The 19,383-nt window shown below is 41.5% G+C and overlaps 1 protein-coding gene across 3 annotated transcripts in view; it reads right to left on the bottom strand.

Moving 5' to 3' along the window:
• Positions 1–19,383, bottom strand: part of ano3 (anoctamin 3) — a 151,661-nt gene that overhangs the window by 14,036 nt on the left and 118,242 nt on the right. For all 3 annotated transcript variants that reach the window (XM_056245688.1, XM_056245686.1, XM_056245687.1), the window contains 2 exons: positions 4,607–4,664; positions 4,101–4,198 (listed from right to left, as the gene is read on the bottom strand). In XM_056245688.1, coding sequence (XP_056101663.1) covers positions 4,101–4,198; positions 4,607–4,664 — 156 coding nt within the window. The remainder of the gene's footprint in view (positions 1–4,100; positions 4,199–4,606; positions 4,665–19,383) is intronic.

Here is a 19,383-nt window from a genome sequence, read left to right as displayed (position 1 = left end):
TAGTCCGAGAGCTTTCTGTCCCTCCATTGAAAATGTATACACGGTATACTGTCCTTGTCCAGAAAGGAAATAAAGACATCATCAAAGTAGTCCATGTGACATCAGTGGGTTAGAATTTTTTGAAGCATCGAAAATACATTTTGGTCCAAAAAAAAAAAAAACTACGACTTTATTCCGCTTTATTCAGCACTGTATTCTCTCCCGGTTCTGTTGTCAAGCCGCATTCAGTGACGCTGCTGACGTGTTATCTGGTGCGCCCGGGCTTCGTTTACAGTCTGAGGGAGACGCACGCTGTAAACAAAACAATCTTCGCAAACATGTCTAAGGATTTCGACACAGAAGAAGACTTGCATTTTTTTGCCCAGCCATATTTATTTGAACCTGAATACACGGACGCACCAGACACACGTCAGCAGCGTCTTACGTCATCAGCGTCACTGCGGACTTGTGAACGTGGATTGACAACAGAACCGGAAGACAATACAATGCTGAATAAAGTCGTAGTTTTTGTTATTTTTGGACCAAAATGTATTTTCGATGCTTAAAAAAATTCTAACCCACTGATGTCACATGGACTACTTTGATGATGTCTTTATTTCCTTTCTGGACAAGGTCAGTATACCGTACATACATTTTCAATGGAGGGACAGAAAGCTCTCGTACTAAATCTAAAATATCTTAAACTGTGTTCCGAAGATGAACGGAGGTCTTGCTCCGTTGAGCTTAAAGAAGATCAAAGAACGCCTGAGTCCAACTCCGTGGTACAATAGCCGCGTTTCCACTGTCGGGCCAGTGCTAGGCCAGGGCTTTAAACGGGCCAGTGCTAGGCCAGGGCTTTAAACGGGCCGTGCCGGGCTAATAGCCTCGGGCCAGTAGCACCTGGCCTGCGTTTCCACTGTCGGGCCAGAAACTCCACAGCGCGTCACTAAAACACGCCCGCAACACGCCTCTCTGGAACAACGTCACACTAACCCATCATTTCACCAACAAATGGAAGTTTTATCAGACAACTAATCAGAAAGAAATCACTGGAAACAGCGTGCATCGCAAAACAAACATGATAAAAGCGGCCGTTTGCTGGCATTTTTGTTGTTTACTTGAATATTTAAAACCCAAGCATCGATGTTTTACCACAGGTTTACAATAAAAAATGATACATTGATCATAATGAATTAATTTATGTCAAAATTGCACATTAGTCACACAGAAATAAATGACCGTTAACGTTAGGTCTATTTCACAAAAGAAAGAGGACACACTTACATTATTCAGTCGAGGCTGTTTCTGTTTATTGGTAGTTACAGGACATATATCACATTTAGAAACAATGATAATTTCTACAAATAATGTTATATGCCACCAAAAATACGACCTGAGGAGCGTTAGCACAGTCTCGACTCCCAGTAGCTACAGATATATTTTCAGTCAGAGAAACAGGAAGCTCCCGAAAAAAAGTAGAGTCCTGTATTAAGAGACTACTATGTAGTATATGTAGGCTACTGACAGATAAATTAAAAACATGATTGTGATAGCCTTTATGATTGGTCTGACTTCTTCAAGCGTTCACCATGTTTTTTTACTATGCGTATCTTCAAGCGTTTACTATGTTTACTATGGTAATGGTTAGCGCGCATAGTCTTTTGCATCGCGTATAAATATTTCTACCTTATACGGTGATCAGAATCCACATCGGATCACAAACAGAAGGCATTAAAACATGAAAGTGAGTTAAATTATTTTAAAAGTCTTTAATGCTGACAGAATCATTCGGCGCTCCTGTCTCTCGACTCAGGTAATCCCCGCCTCTGTTCGTAACCACTCCTCTAGCCCGAGCTGGCCCGCATTGGCCCAAGGTATTCGACGGGCCAGAAATCCTGGCCGTTGGCCCCGAGTAAGCCCCGATCAAGCCCCGGAAGTGACAGTGGAAACGCGACTGGCCCTGGCACGCACTAGCACGGCCCGGCAGTGGAAACGCGGCTATTGAGCACACTCAGGCCCTTAAGAGAGCAGCCAGAAAAATGGAGCGCAACTGGAAGAAAACAAAACTAGTCGTTTTTCGAATTTCGTGGAGAGAGAGCACAATTGCGTACAGAAAAGCCTTAAAAACTAAATTAACAAGAAATAAAGCTTCTACTTCTGAAGTTTCCAAAGAGCATAGCAGTAATGACTTTATGAAGTTCTTTACTTATAATTTTTATATATTATAAATCTTGTAACTATGCAACCATCTACTACAGTATCGCATTAGGCAGTGCATTGTTGTGTCCCTGAGGAAAAGTTCCATTCATTTGTTGCAATAGGAGAGGAAGAATAGTCTAAACTTGTTAAATCATCCAAATCAACAACATGTATGTTAGACCCTATACTGACTTACGCCTTGTTCACACTACAGGATTTTAAGCCCGATTTGCAAGTTAACGAGCTCGCCGACAGGTCAGGCTGTAATCGCGTGCAAATCTGCGGTTGATGTGAAATACTTAACGACGTAACAAAAACGCTCGCTGACACCTCGCCGAAGCCAGACAAATATCTAGCATGCTAAATATCTTGAGCTGTTGAGCAACTTGATAGCCTGTGGTGTCGTGACAAGCAACAGTCAATGATCAGCTTATCACATTCACAAATTTTTTGTATTTGTAACCATCATTGACAAACCACAACACGAGCATTGTTTAGGTCATTTAGGTCAAATTAGGCCAGCCGGAACCGGGAACACTTCCTATAACACCCAATGTACCCATTACATCATAAGAAGAATGGCATCTACGCTAATGTTAGTCTTTCTGCTTATTCCGAGGTTTACTGTAATAAGCTGGATCCAGGCCGTATCAGATCAGATGGTAGACCTGCACCTAGACACGACCACAACACATCCCTGAAGTGTCAGCGGAGATTGTGTAGACTCTCCCCTGTGAAAGCCTCATCGACACGACAGCCATCGGCACTGATCCTCAACAAACCCGTCTCCATACTGGCCTGACTCCGATCTTCAACCAGATGGAACTGGATAATATTCTGATTGTTCCAAACCAATCTGACTTCTGACCTATAATGCTGCCTGAATCATAATCATACACTGTTCGTTCATTGGCCAGAGGAGAACTGGCCCCCGACTGAGCCTGGGTTCTCCCAAGGTTTTTTTCTCCATTGTGCCACCTGATGGAGTTTCGGCTCCTTGCCACTGTCGCCTTATGCACCTTTGTTGCCATTGGCTTGCTTAGTTGGGGACATTCAATTTAACATTTAATTTAATAATCAACAATAATATTGATCTGCCTGCATTGACACTATTATACAAGAACTGAACTGAGCTGGACGATAACATCATTATTTACTCCAGATAAACTATATACAGTATACAGATTTACTATATATAAAATAACTAAATTAATAACTTTTTTTTAAACAAAAATGAAACATCACTGAACTTACTTCAGCTGGACTGTGACGCTCTTTTCTTCTGGAAACAAACTTTTTTTGCATTATTTTCCTGTTATCTCTGTAAAGCTGCTTTGAAACAATCTGTATTGTAAAAAGCGCTATATAAATAAATGTGACTTGACTTAATGTTTATTTATTTAACCGGAAAAATGTGTCAATATTAAGTATAATTGAAACATGAATTTATATAAAAAAAATTATAATAAATAAATAGAAAACTGTTATGACTTTGACTCCTCATTTCAGAACACCACTTGCCACTGCTTTATACTAATGGTTGTGATTAATTTAAAATAGAAATTTATTAATTTAATATAGACTTTTTTTTCATGTCTCAACCAAGCTAGTCTTCTTAAGGGCCATTTTCACCCCCCAAAAATATATAATCTGATATATTATTTTAGATGAGTTTTTGTGGCATAAGTCAATATATTGTTTAAGATGAGTAAGTTATTTTTCTAGGTTAGGTTTTTTAGAATCTACAAAATAAGCCACTGTAGATACTGTCAAATGCAGCTTGAAATTTATAAAACAGAACTGTGGAAGGAATGTTTTTTCCCAGTTATCGAAACCATTTAACAATCATGTCAGGTTTTTTATATATATTTTTGTTCATGGCCTCCCCATGTGGATGCCACTGTGTGTCTGCTTATACTCACGGGTAGCCCAGCTCCATGAAGTTGTTCCAGATCTGTTTCAACACCATTATCACTCCCATTTGTAGGCACAAGTCGATCAGACAACCACTGGGATGACACTAAGGGGAAAAATTGCATAAACATGTTGATCTCTCTTGTGAAAAATAAGTACATTTTAGCATACTTTTAAAAATAGTACTGATTACAGGAATGATAAACTTTAAAAGAAAAGACATTTGACAAGAGCACTTTTTAAAACTATACTTAAGTCTGTTCAAGCACACTTCTTTTTCACAAGGGTGGTTTTGATTATACTACATGATTTACACAGACAGTACACTTGTGTTACGAGCAACCACAGTTGTTATGTTGAGGCAATTATGAGAAATCTGCACTGAATAATAACCATTTTTATTTAAATCTCATTTAAATAACTGAGGCAGATATTTGATAAGGGAATGTTGATCATGCTGAAGGGCACTAATAACCAAGTGCGAGAGGACTCATTACAGCCTCATCTCACCCACCTCCTCCATCCTCCACCGGTTAAACAGCTTATTATAATCCCCTGGTCTGCCAGCAAACCTGTGGAATACACACAAACATAATACACGCACATCACAATAACACATATACAAAATTAGCTTTGGAATTCAATTAGCCACTCTATTGTGGGGGAGGTTTTTTTGTTTGCATGTATGCCATTGCCAACAGTGAAAATATATCTAGTTCCCTTTCAGTCGAGAACGTCAGACGTAGTCGACGTCGACTGAATGGGATCACGCCAGGGAGCCAGTCATCTTTGAGTACTATTGAACGAGCCCAGGGACGTGCACGGGGGGTGGGGGGTGGGGGGTGGGGGCAATCGTTACAATGGATGCAGAGTTTCACGTAGGCCTAGATAACAACAACAAAAAAAAAAAATCGCAAAGCCTCATTCACTTCCATTCGGGCACCGAAGGTGAAAGTCAGTAAGGGAAGGGCAAACTGTTTACGTGGCTGCAGCGCTGCACGCGACCATAGACTGCACGCGACCGGTGCGTAAGGCCCCGCAAATTACTTAAGGCCCCGCCTCCATCTCGTGTCATAGCGCGTCAATTAATGTGTACAACATCCATGACAAAATGAAGCGAAACTATCCTTCTGGTCACGAAAAGAGGAAGAAGAAAAAAAAAACATGAAAGTGAATTGCGGGAACAACAATCAGGTAAACTTGTGTTCTCTCCTCTCTAAGTTTGATGTCAGCAAAGTTTGATGTTTTTCGGTCTTGCTAACTTAGCTGGGCAGGCAGTGCATCTCTTGCATCACTTTGTGCCTGACAAAAGTGAGAGTAAAATACAATTATTTATTACGTTTGTTTTTGATAAACGACAAAGTGCAACGGTGTTTGTTTACTGCAGCTCGGAAAACATAACCGCGTCGCGTGTGTTATCGTGCGTTCATATGCGCGTGCACAAAATGAAACTCGCATTTTTCAAGCAGAAATATATGAAGACCAGACATACTGTACAATACATAGGCCTACACGTGAATGATGGCACTCCCAATCAAATTACACATTATAAAACAAGACACTGATTATCTAGTCTCAGTGTAGTTAAAAACTCTAAACAACTGCACTAATTATGCAAGATAGAAAGCAATGTATTGACAATTTGACATTGATTGACTATTGATTAATAGGCTATATTGAATTTAAAATGTTGATTAGCTGGACATACTGGTCAATATGGATGCACATCCCTCAGTAAATAATAACCATAAATCAAGAATTGCTTCAACAAGCATAATAAAAAATAAAAAAATCATACTGATGTCGAAAATACCCAGGCTGTAAAGAGAACCAAAGTTAATCCCAAAAGCCAAAGCTCAGGGTTATAATTTATTATTTTCTTCTTATTTATGTTTACGTTAATATTCACTTATCTTAACATTCTATAGAAAATACTCTATTCAATAAATATTGTTTGTTTGAACCTCATTCTGTTCTATATTGTTGTACTTATGCTGCGTTCCAGGCAGGTTTTTGAGCACGTAAATCACGACTTCAAACCACGACTCATGACTTTGTAACGTTCCAGGCCAGTCACGCCAAACTACCCGAGCGCAATATACATACTTATTTTTTCAGACACATAACATTGGGTCCCACTTTATATTAAGTGGCCCTAATACCTGTGAACTTACATGGTTACTAGATATGTACTTAGTATGTAACTACAGTGTAAATACACATTGGTACATAGTATTTACAACTGTAATATTTGTGTAACTACACATATGTAACAACCCACGGAAAGGTATGTGTAAGTACAAATGTGGGTAACACTTTATTTTAAGGTGCTTGTAATAAGCAGTAATAAACAGTTAATAAGACACTTATAAGACCTTATAAGATACATATAAGATGCATACAAGCATTAACTAATTATAATAAATAAATTAAATTAAATAATACATTTCTCAAGTATCAATACATTGCACTTTTAGAACAGCTGAACAAACATAAATGGTAACACAAACTCCCAGTCCCTTAAAAATTTACCTTCCCAAGAGGGAGTAGTTTCCCTGATCTCTTCAGGGCCTGGACCTTTATATGAAGTAGTTAATGCTTATATGCATCTTATATGCATCTTATAAGGTCCTATAAGTGTTATTAACTGTTAATTACTGCTTATTACAAGCACCTTAAAATAAAGTGTTACCCAAATGTGTAACAGGACATTGGTAACAACACTTTTTCCACTACAGTAGGTACACATGTGTAACAGGCATTATGTAACTACATTTTGTAACAACAATATGTATTCACACCAGTTGTTCCACTTCCACACGCAGTCTTCCATACTGTAGTTACCAGTTAAGAACACACTGAAACCATGATGATTCCTATGTGTATACCATGTATTTACTATATGACCGGCAGGACTTATGTTGAATTACAGCTAAAGTTTTCCCTTGTGGTACCAGTGTTCTTACATGGTAACTCCTCAGGAACTCTGCACTTGATACAATGTGTTAAACTGTCATAACTTACATGTATTATGCAAAACCCAAACCTCTGTGCAACTGTACTAACAGTGTACTTACATGGTAACTCCTCAGGAACTGTCCACTTAATATAAAGTGTAAAACGGTCATAACTTACTGTGTATTATGCAAAACCCAAACCTCTGTGCAACTGTACTAAAAGTGTACTTACATGGTAACTCCTCAGGAACTGTCCACTTAATATAAAGTGTAAAATGGTCATAACTTACATGTATTATGCAAAACCCAACCTCTGTGCAACACTGTATTAACAGTGTACTTACATGGTAACTCCTCAGGAACTGTCCACTTAATATAAAGTGTAAAATGGTGAGAACTTACTGTGTATTATGCAAAACCCAAACCTCTGTGCAACACTGCATTAACAGTGTAGTTACATGGTAACTCCTCAGGAACTGTCCACTTAATATAAAGTGTAAAATGGTCAAAACTTACTGTGTATTATGCAAAACCAAACCTCTGTGCAACACTGCATTAACAGTGTACTTAACGTTACATGGTAAATCCTCAGGAACTGTCCACTTAATATAAAGTGTAATTGTTAGGGTCATTGTTGTGTACCACAGTAAATGCAAAACACAAGGTTACGTAGTGGATAGTAAACTCTGAAATATAAATGTGATAGTTATGCTTTGATAGATTCTGGGATATTACGGCATAGCACTTTTAAAGATTTACTCTTAATTTTAGATTTTTTGATTTGACATTGTGGTGACCTATTTGCCTTTACAGTAAATTACAGTGTTCTGTAAACAATAGGGTTGGGTACCGAAACTCGGTACCAATAGGGAACCGGTTCCGACGTAAACGGTAGTAACCAGACCGAATAAGAACGACAATTTCGGTGCCTGATTTCGGTGCCTGACTTAATTAGGCACACAAGCGCGCACACACACACGCACAGTCTCTTCTGTCTCGCATGCGCGCTCTTGCTCGCAAGGTTTGGCTGCATTTCACGTGTAAAATTACGCGTCAGAACGCCCTCTGAGTGTGCCGATAGTCTGAATCCATATAGAATCAAGCCAATGCATTGGCTGATGGCGCGGGCGCCGCCTCGACGCACTTACGTCGTCATATTATGTTGGCGCGCGCGTGTCATCTGCTCCTCAGATTTCTCTGCCGAAAAAGGAAGCTGGTCGGCAGCGCAAGGAGCTTGGCAGCGTCTCGTTCCCTATTGAGAGATATGTTACACCAGTAACCAGAGATGTTCTCTTTCATAGGTTCACTCAACAACGCTGCGTAGCTAAGAAGCAGTGGATTTGTATTTGTAGGCTGCTGTATCACGTGCCGTTTGAACTGACGCGCTACAGCGATCTGTCACATTTCAAAGAGCCAAAACGTTATTTATTATGTGAATCTCGTAAAAATATTGACAGGATCTGACAGCTGTAGATTTGTTCCATATCAAAAGTAACCTGTCTGTCGGTGTCAGTGTCCTCTTTGTCCGCGATTTTTTTCTGCGTGAGAAAATGGATGTGTGGCGTGGGTGAGAGCGTGTGAAAAGGGTCAATTGCGTGAGTCTCACGGTCAATGCGTGAGAGTTGGCAGCTCTGTCTGCTAGTAATCTATATTAATCTCCAGTATTATTACATTGTTTGATACAATATTGTTTTATTTGATATTATGTAAATGTGAATTTTTATTTTATATTGGTTTTATTAGGGCCCGAGCACCGATGGTGAGAGGACCCTATTGTTTTTGCTCTGTTTATTCTTCTTCTTCTTCTTCTTCTTCTTCTCTTAAAAGAATCGCTTTTTAGAGGGCCTAAACATGCTCAAAAACTCATGAAACTTTGCACACGCTTCAGAAGTGGTGAAAATTTACGTGTGATATGGTTTTCAAAATTGGGTGGGGCAAATTCGGTAAATTATTGCCCCCAGATTTTGCCCCGGCTCTACGTTTCACGTACAGGTATGAAATTTGGTACATACATGTAATGACCCAATACCTACAAAAAAGTCTCTTGGAGCATAGCCCTAAACACAACAGGAAGTGAGCTATTTTGAACTTCCTCCTAGATTTTGTGCATTTTTCGTAATTTCCTGATGTTGTACTTTAACGAACTCCTCCTAGAGATTAAATCAGATCCACATAATATTTTGTCAGTCTAATCTTAAGGCCTTTGTGACGTTAAATTGGGAAGATCTAGAGTTTTCGTCGAAGGATGTGACCTCGGCGATCTGACAAAAATGTAGATGTGCAAATCCAATTTCAGCCTCTGGGTGAAATATGCATCATCAGATAACTTCTGTGTAAATGATGCAGTTCCGATGTTGCTAGGCAACCACAGACAGCCTGCAGTAACTCAGGCATACAATGTCCGATCTGCCCCAAACTTCACATGTGTGATAAGAGTCCTGTCCTGAACACATGACCATCCTCATATTAGATTATTGTAATAGCGCCACCTGCTGGTAGCAGGAAGTGTGATAAAAATAAATGACTTTGACATAGTCCTCCGGCTTAAACATGCTCGAAAACTAATGAAACTTTGCACACACTTCAGAAGTGGTGAAAATGTACATGTGATGTGGGTTTCAGAATTGGGTGGGGCAAATTACTTTAACATATTCCCCCTATATTTACATACTGCCCACCGTGCTCTGTCTTCCTAAAGCCACCGGGTGGCGGTGGCACGGGTGCGAGGGCCCTTTCATCGCTGCTTGCAGCTTTAATTATTATTTGTATTTATATTGTTTAAAGATTTAAGTTAATATTGTGTCCAGTTTGGCCCTGTAAATTAAAGGGTATTATTTTTTGATAAAGTGTGTGCGGTTTCGTTTTCTTAAGTACCGTTTCAAGAACCGTTTAGGCACCGGAACCGTTTGAAAAATACCGAGTAGGTACTGGTATCGGATAAAACCCAACCGATACCCAACCCTAGTAAACAATAAACAAGAATAGCCTACACTTTAAAACCTTAAAAATACCTTGTTTAATCATTTAACCATTTTGTAGTATTTAGTTTATTTACCTTGAGACACAAAAAGCGTTTTCTCCAATAAAACACAACATAAATTCACAAAAAACATCAATTGTATTAGCCTGATGTAATCCAAATCTTTAGAATCCATACGTTGTTTGCAAGAAACAGATCCAAATTCAGCCCTTTATGATCTTCATCTCCATTTCTCAGGCCCCATCCACACTACTGCGTTTTAGTTTATAAACGGATAATTAAAACGAATACGATCTCCGTCCACACCAGCGTTTTGGCTGCGTATTAGAATTGATCTCCGTCCACATTAAAACGACTGAAAACGCGGATCACGTGACCATTCACCAACACTGGGCATGCGCGCGCCGGTGTAAACACAACTTCATTGATAAAATGATCCCACCATGCTCTGGGTTAACCCCAAACCGACGCTCTATGTACGGTCAACGCCGCCGCTGCACACGGGAATTGTCACAGATCGCTCGAATAATAGCTTGACTCCGGCGCATGTAGGCAGTTATAGCGTTGTAAAATGCAGAATTTACTTGTACAACAGCTGCTAGCAAAGATATACGCCATGACGGATGACACCCAATCATAGAGCAGAGCGTGAGCCTCTACTACGTCATCGTTTCTAAAGTCCTCCGTTTTGTCCCGTCTACACTAAAACGCCCTCCGGAGATTCAAAACGAAAAACGGGTCGGCAGCGTTTCTAAACTTCTCCGTTTTGGGTCTCCGTTTTAGCCGTTTTAGTGTGGACGGGAGGTGCAAACGTAGCAAAAGGTCTCCGTTTTTAAACGAAAACGCAGTAGTGTGGACGGGGCCTCAGCAGCGACCGCCAACGTCAAATCCCGCGCTCAGGCGCGCTGGTGATGAATTCAAATTAAAAAAATGCGCCTTCAAGAAGCGTTACGACATGTTTTACGGTCGTGATATCAAACGCTCATTGGCTCTCGCCTGCTTCGTCACAGATTGCGACATGCCGTGATTCAGTCAATATTATGAAGCTGCAGACTCGGAGCCTGCATCTACAGTCCCCCACCGAGAGTCCCGCATTCTCAGACCCCTCGTTTTTCGAACACAGCGCCTCCTGCTGTTCGAAAGATCGTATAACACCCCAAATAAATGATCCAATAAATATTTGCTTTCCCTGCTTAATGCATGTGCCAAAAAAAAACTCATTGCGATGGAAGGGATACAATTACAGATTGAACTATCTTCTGAAAAATAGTATGTGATATTATATTGCTACAATGTTTTTTTTATATTGTTTTTTAATTCAAATTCCAATTTTTCTTTCAGTTCAACCTATAATGGTCTAATTAACATGACCATGCTAACATTGCAAAATCTGTTTTTTGATATTTTGAATGCAAAGCAAAACAAATCAGAATAGACAAAACACCCATAATAAACAATTCTGTACCTTATTTAATGATCACCTAAACATCATCTTGCTGTAAAGAAAAAAAGGAAGAAAAAACTGTGTTCGTGACTTTACTTTTCGTCTTCAATTGCATTAAAAAAACTAATTTATAAGTCGCTTTGCATAATCATAAAATGATATGTTGCTGGGTTCGGCAGGGGCGACTCCATCGATGTATGGTGTACCCTGGAATAGCCTACAACAGTATAGGCCCGATAGCACATGTCTTATGATGTTTAAAAAAAAAAAAAAAAAAAAAAAAAAAAAAGATGTTTGCAAATGTTACCTTCATGTTGCACTGCTCTGTTGAAGTGTCCCTTGAGATGTTTTTGAACTTTGGACAACTTTGTGGGTTTGAAATATGAGGGGGCACAAAATGGGCAGTGAAAATCACTGCAGCATTTATGACATATCTACAAAAAGTCCAAGGTTAAAGGCTAACGTTAGCTATCAAAATATTTTCGGGGGGAAGAGGGCGAAAAACATACATTAACGGCTCAAATCTTGTTACAAACTATCTTTACAAATATTAAATGGACTATTCATATGTTGTATCGATGAGCTAAATTAGTTTTATTAAAAAATAAATCAAACGAGTAGGCTACTACGATTCGCTAAATAAAATTGAAGATAGCCTACTCACGTTTTGGCTTAAGTTCTTCGCATGTTCTTCATGTTTATCCGATACAATTTGATAGGAGGCGCTGTCTCGAAAAATGAGGGGTCTGAGAATGCGGGACTCTGGGTGCAGGGGGACTGTAGATGCAGGTCTGCAGCTTCATACTACTCGATTCAGTCGGTGTAGTAGAAGCGCGCGCGCCTTCACAGAGCGAACCGAAACCGGATTAACATTTTCATGGACTAATAATTTATATTCTGATCTGTTCCTCATACACAACTATTATAATACTGCCAGAGAGGACTGCGGCAGCAACGCATCATCATGTGAACGAGTTTTGGTACCGGTTTTGACATTTTCGCAATAAACAAATTATTGTGAAATTTATAACATTACTTGTCTGTCTGTTATGTTTTTATTTTCTTCATAAGTGTAACGTTAGCCTACGTAGTTTTAAGGAATGGTTATGGGTAGGTTTAGGGGTATGAGTAGGATTAGTGGCTCAAAATATTTAATGCTATTGTTTATAAAACTATGAGAGGTTTGGGTTTGCTGAGATGGTCTCTGTTATGACCCTTTTACACTTTATATTAAGTGGACAGTTCCTGAGGAGTTACCATGTAAGTAAGTTACACCGTTACAGTCAGTGTTGCACAGAGGTTTGGGTTTTGCATAATACACAGTAAGTTATGACCGTTTTACACTTTATATTAAGTGGACAGTTCCTGAGGAGTTACCATGTAAGTACACTGTTAATACAGTGTTGCACAGAGGTTGGGTTTTGCATAATACACAGTAAGTTATGACCATTTTACACTTTATATTAAGTGGACAGTTCCTGAGGAGTTACCATGTAAGTACACTGTTAGTACAGTTGCACAGAGGTTTGGGTTTTGCATAATACATGTAAGTTATGACCATTTTACACTTTATATTAAGTGGACAGTTCCTCAGGAGTTACCATGTAAGTACACTGTTAGTACAGTTGCACAGAGGTTTGGGTTGTGCATAATACATGTAAGTTATGACAGTTTAACACATTGTATCAAGTGCAGAGTTCCTGAGGAGTTACCATGTAAGAACACTGGTACCACAAGGGAAAACTTTAGCTGTAAACTAATTCAACATAAGTCCTGCCGGTCATATAGTAAATACATGGTATACACATAGGAATCATCATGGTTTCAGTGTGTTCTTAACTGGTAACTACAGTATGGAAGACTGCGTGTGGAAGTGGAACAACTGGTGTGAATACATATTGTTGTTACAAAATGTAGTTACATAATGCCTGTTACACATGTGTACCTACTGTAGTGGAAAAAGTGTTGTTACCAATGTCCTGTTACACATTTGCACTTACACATACCTTTCCGTGGGTTGTTACATATGTGTAGTTACACAAATATTACAGTTGTAAATACTATGTACCAATGTGTATTTACACTGTAGTTACATACTAAGTACATATCTAGTAACCATGTAAGTTCACAGGTATTAGGGCCACTTAATATAAAGTGGGACCGTTTCGGACACATAACATTGTAATACATTATCGTGTGTTTATTATTATCATTAATATTATATTATTATTAATTTGACTGCAACATTATATTGTCCTAAAGTGTATTCTCACTGTGTACCGCCTGCAGAAACACTGCATCCGTAGGGGCTGCCATTGTTGTTTTGTATGGTTTTGCGGGCTATGTGACGTCAGAACTCGTAACTGGGAGTACATCGATCTAGTACGAGTTCACGGGTGGGAAGTCACGGGTTTGACTGCCGTTCCAGTGCACTTTCACAGGTATAAGATTGGAAAAACACGGGTTACAGGTTGCCTGGAACGCGGCATTATTCTTTGACTGTTTTGTTTAAAGGAGGGAGGATTGTATTGGGAGCACTGAAGTGTCAGGTGTGACTGTGTGGCCAACGCATTCTCATCCTTTGGCGTCATATAGGTGACGCCATATGACATTTCGTCGAAATCTTACGCACATGGCATCCTTTAAGCGTCAATATAACACGCACTGTTATGGGTAGGTTTAGGTCTGGGGTAGGGTTACGGTTATGACGCCTTGGGATCTGCGTCTCATATTGACGCTAAACGATGCCATGTGCGTTGGATTTAGACGAGCGTCACCTGTATGACGCCTTGGGATCTGCGTCTCATATTCACGCTAAACGATGCCATGTGCGTTGGATTAAGACGCGCGTCACCTGTATGACGCCTTGGGTTCTGCATCTCATATTGATGCTAAAAAATGCCATGTGCGTAAGATTTCAACGAAATGTCCAAAGCGTCACATGTATGACGCCAAAGGATGAGAACGGGCTGGTGTGGCAATGGCAAATGGTTTACATAGCTCATGGCGTCACAGGTCATGTAGAGGGCCCCTTAGCAGAATTTTGCTTAGGGCCCCAGGAGGAGGTCAGGATCGACACTGGGTTTAGCAGTCGATTCTGTTCCCTGCCGGAATTCCTGTTCCCTTTACGCAATCATACTACAAATCATGCGTAGTTGCCCGTAGCTCCCTCTGGGAGTATAACGTTGCCCGAGCCAGATCCAGAAATGTCAGCTATGCTGAAACGGGCCGCCAAGGCTGCCGGGTTTGAGTGGAATCCTCCACCGTGTCCCTCTCAGTCTCGGTTGGAGGATTGGTATCTCGGGGCGGGCCGCGCTCGTTCTCAGCTCGCCGCCCCAGTGCCTTTCTTACCAGGTTGTGGACGGCACGTTTTCTCATCCAGAAACTGCCTGAATGGCTTTTCTCCCCTCACTACTCTTGATGGAGGAGCGGTGAAGGGTTGTGAGGCTATCCCTTCTGCGGAGCGGTCTGTCGCGGGCGGCCGCTGCCTTTTGGGGGGATCCTCGTCTCCCCCTAAGGCCTGTGAGTTCTCGTCCGTTTTGACGGGCAGAGCTTGCAAAGCCTGTGGGCAAGCCGCCGCAACTTTGCGTGCCATGGTGCTGCTACCAGTCTATCAGGTCAGGCAACTCATGGACATGCACGAGGGTAGCCCAGACCGTGCGCTCATAGGTAAGCACCGCACTGCATCTGACCTCGCCCTCCGGGGCACAAGTGTCGTGGCGTGTGTGATCGGTCTGGCGATGTCCACCTTAGTGGTTCAGGAGCGCCATCGTTGGCTCAGCCTGGTTGATATGGTGGATGCGGACAAGGTTCGGTTCCTGGTCTCCCCAATTTCCCAGGTTGGGCTGGTTGACGACGCGGCGGAGAACTGCGCCCAACAGTTCTCTGCCACCCAAGCGCAGACGGAGGCCATCCGGCACATCCTGCCCTCCACCCCGCCACTGGTGGCAGTTCATCCGCCTGCTCATCGCCGAGGGCGTTCCCCTGCCAATCGCCGAGGGCATTCCCCTTGCCGCCGCTCCCACTGGGCCTCCGCAGCAGCCTCCAGCCAGGCCTCAGCATGGAGCCAGGCGCAGTAAGGATGCCAAGCCCGCTCCAGGCGCTGCCAAGCCAGATGGCAAGCGACAGCAAAAGCATTCCCCGGAGGAGGCAGAGCCAGCCGTGGCTTTTCTCTGTCCGTCCACTCCATTGCGGTTTTACGTGCTCAGAATGCAAAACCTGGACCTCAGACAGCTCTTGTCTGTTACGGAGACCAGCAGAAGGGAAGGCTGTTTCCAAGCAGAGGTTGGCCCACTACATGTGTTTGCCTTCATCTTGGTGAGAAAGTTTCCCAAGATGCACGTGCCCACCTGGGTGGTGAGCTCCTCCTAAGTGAGAGTATTGATCCCTCCTAGGCATTGACACAGAGTGCCTTGTGGAACAGATGTTAATATAGTTGGGGGCTGGGCGACACCTATCACGTTCGCTAGAGAACTAGCATATGTATCGAACCGCTGCTTCCCGTGGGCTCCGTTCACATTAAGCCAGTTTCACTGTAAGCCCGGTTCGAAGTGTCGGCTTGCTGCACCATTCTTGCTTCAGTAGAGTTCCCATCATTAGCCGAACCCTGTCGAGTTCCTCCATACCCTTCGGCAACGGACGTGCTGTTGAACGAAGCCAGGCCTATCACTTGTATGCACTGGTGGAACTTGTGTTAGGCTGGGTCCATATGTTGTGATCCCTACGGCGATCCCATGTGTGTATTCTTCCACAGTACGGCTCCCTCCGGCGAGCCCGTGTCTTCCCTCGGCAGAGCCTGCTCTGCAGTCACTGTTCAGTTGATCCTCCCCCCTGTTATAGGCTGGAGTCATCCCAGTGACATTCGATATGTTGTACTGCCCAGTCATCCGCCCAGTCCATATGTGTATTCTCCACGCTACCTCCTTTCGGGCAGGATGTGCTTTCCGTAGCATCCCTTCCTTCCATTGATAGGGTACGCTTTCCCAGTGGTCCTGTGGAACAGCAGTGACTTCCTTGGCCTAAGCTCTTCCATCTCCACCTCAAGTTGCGGAAGGATCACAAGGCTTTTGTCCAGGCACAGGAAGGTGGCAGCACTAGTGGCGTTTTCAATGGTGATACCATTCAGTCGACTTCAACTACGTCTGACGTTCTCCACTGAAAGGGATCGTCCTGGATGCGCATGCAACCCACCGTCCCCTGAGTGAATGGAGGACGTAGTCCCCTTGCCACTACTGCTGTTCACCGCTGACTGCGAGTTACACTCGGCTCCACAGCGAAAAAGCAACTAGTGTGTGGATCCACTTCCGTATTTATCCCCACGCCGCGGGGACGGAGTGGGTGATGCAAGTCATGCACGCCAAATTCCATTGGCTCGTTCAATAGTACTCGAAGATGACTGGCTTCCTGGCGTGATCCCATTCAGTCGACGTCGACTACGTCCCCCGTTCCCTCCTTCAGGGAACGGTGGGTTGCATACGCAACCAGGACGTTCCTGTATGCATTAGGCAAGCAGGTAAAGCTATCGGACCCACTTTATATTAGGTGTCTGTAATTAGTATGTACTTACATAAAAAAACGTACATGTACTGTTGTTGAGGTGTGATACGGGTAAGGTTATGGACAGGTTTAGGGGTATGGGTCGGGTTTTTTTGTGTGTAAGTGACATTGTAAAGCATTGTGCTATATAAAGTTGCTATTGCTATAAGGGTGGGTTAAGGTGTAATGGAAGGGTCAACTTCTGATGCAATTAAATTAAAATGTAAGTACAACGTAAAAACCTGCATCTACACTGTAAAAACAAATATATTTTTCAAAGAATACTATTTTGGTCTTTCTACTTCAAGTTAAATTAAATGTGTCACTTACAGTTTCTTTTTAATTATTTGTAAAAAATGTACTAGCAATTTATGAGTAGTGTACCCAGTGTACACAATAAGTGCATTGCATTAAATTATTAATTTAAATGCTAGTACATAGGTAGCTCTTTTCCCCGCCATTAGTGCACATTTCCGGCACTCCATGTTTTCACCTGTTATACAGTAGGGGGAAGTATTACGCACTTTCTGAAAGAGTACATAATCTTATGATCAAAATACAGACGAAAAAGCAGCAGAAGCATGCAATAAAAGTGTTGCTTATGCACATGTAAGCTAACGTGATTATCAAACATTCAACAGGATATAAATCAAAACTGCCTAAAGTTAATGAAAAGTCAACCCAGGACGAGGTACATGACTGTGAAGTTTTGGGGGTGTTGTGGAAGCAATCTACTCCAGCTTTGTTTTGATCATCATACTGAATCCGATCAGGACGTAGTCTTTAATATTAAACAATTTTCTCAGCATTTTGTTCAAAACCAATTTTTTTTTTGTATAAAATACCCACATTAAAGTGTTGATAAAAATTGAATGCATGAAGATATAATTGTTTTATTTTTATATATTGCATGTTCAGATATTAATTCAATAAAATATTCTGGGGCCACGACATTTTTGTGAAAATGATCAAAAATGCTGGCGGTGGCATGCAATTATTTTTTTTTTAAATGCTGCAGGCGAACGAGTTAAAAACACTTAAATGCGCAGTATGTAATATTGACAGCAAGCAATTGAAATGGGTAATGCAGTTCAAATAAAAAATATTGAAGAGTGCGGACACTCAACTGAGATTGCCCTGCTCTCGGTAATTGAAGCTCTAAGACTCTCTGAGCTTCCAAATCCTCAGTTCTCATCCTGCTGGATCGGTCTGCTGCCTTTGTTGCAGTTAACCACCAAATCCTCCTGTCAATCCTGAAAACAAAGGGGATCTCTGGAGCCGCACTACAGTAGTTTAAGTGGTTCTTACCTCTGTCTAAGACCCAACATCTAGCTACTGGGGTGCCTCAGGGCTCAGTGCTTGGACCACTTCTCTTCTCCATCTACATGACATCACTTAGATCTGTGATTCAGAAACATGGCTTTTCCTATCTCTGATACGCTGATGACACACAACTCTACCTCTCATTCCAGCCAGACGATCCGACGGTTGCTGCTCGCATCTCAGCCTGCCTGACAGACATTTCTGGCTGGATGAAGGACCACCACCTTCAACTAAACCTTGCGAAGACAGAGTTGCTTGTGGTCCCGGCCAAACCTACACTACACCACAACTTCTCCATTCAGCTATGTTCGTCATCCATAACTCCATCAATGTCAGCCAGGAACCTTGGAGTTGTGATTGATGATGAATTGAACGGCAACATTTGATCTATTAATACTAACACTTTATCTTCTATTCTATATCTATTATCTTTAAAAAAGAATAAAATAAAAAAATAAAAAAAGTACACATAATGCGTTAGATTAAACTGGGAAAGGTTTAATCTAACAAATATGCACTTGCATATTGTTGTCCTATTGTTAGTTTAACTGCTTCTATTGTTCTCCTTTGTAAGTCACTTTGGGTAAAAGCGTCTGCTAAATGAATAAATGTCAATTATAATATCCACGCCCTGATGGGATTCCATTTTGATGGCACGGAAAAAGAGCGAGCACAATAGACAATGGAAGGAAAGGAGAATTACACACTGTAAATTGATTTAAGCTCATTTTAATATGCCCCCTTTCATTGAGATTTTTAGATGGATGCCTAGGCTTTTTAGTTCGGGTGGAATATGCGACCTCTGACCCAGTTTGTGTGGTGGCTTCAATGGCTGCAAAATGCTGTGTTTTCTGCCAACTGGTAACTTGGGGTGTCAAAATACTTTTGGGTATTTGGCAGTGGGCGAGATTACACAGACCAAAACAAAAACAGATATTCCGACACGGAACAGACATTTCAAAGTATAATAACTGGCTGTAACATTGCTTTTCAGAGGAAAAAAATAATAATGTTGACTTAGCCTGTTTCCTAAATATCTGCAAACATATTAT

The sequence above is a fragment of the Rhinichthys klamathensis genome, unplaced genomic scaffold (genome assembly GCF_029890125.1).
Source record: "Rhinichthys klamathensis goyatoka isolate OS25496 unplaced genomic scaffold, OSU_Roscu_1.1 h1tg000033l_1, whole genome shotgun sequence".
In the NCBI taxonomy this organism is placed as follows: Eukaryota; Metazoa; Chordata; class Actinopteri; order Cypriniformes; family Leuciscidae; genus Rhinichthys; species Rhinichthys klamathensis.
The sequence above is the reverse complement of the archived record's forward strand: the minus strand, read 5'-3'. Positions and strand labels throughout refer to the sequence as shown.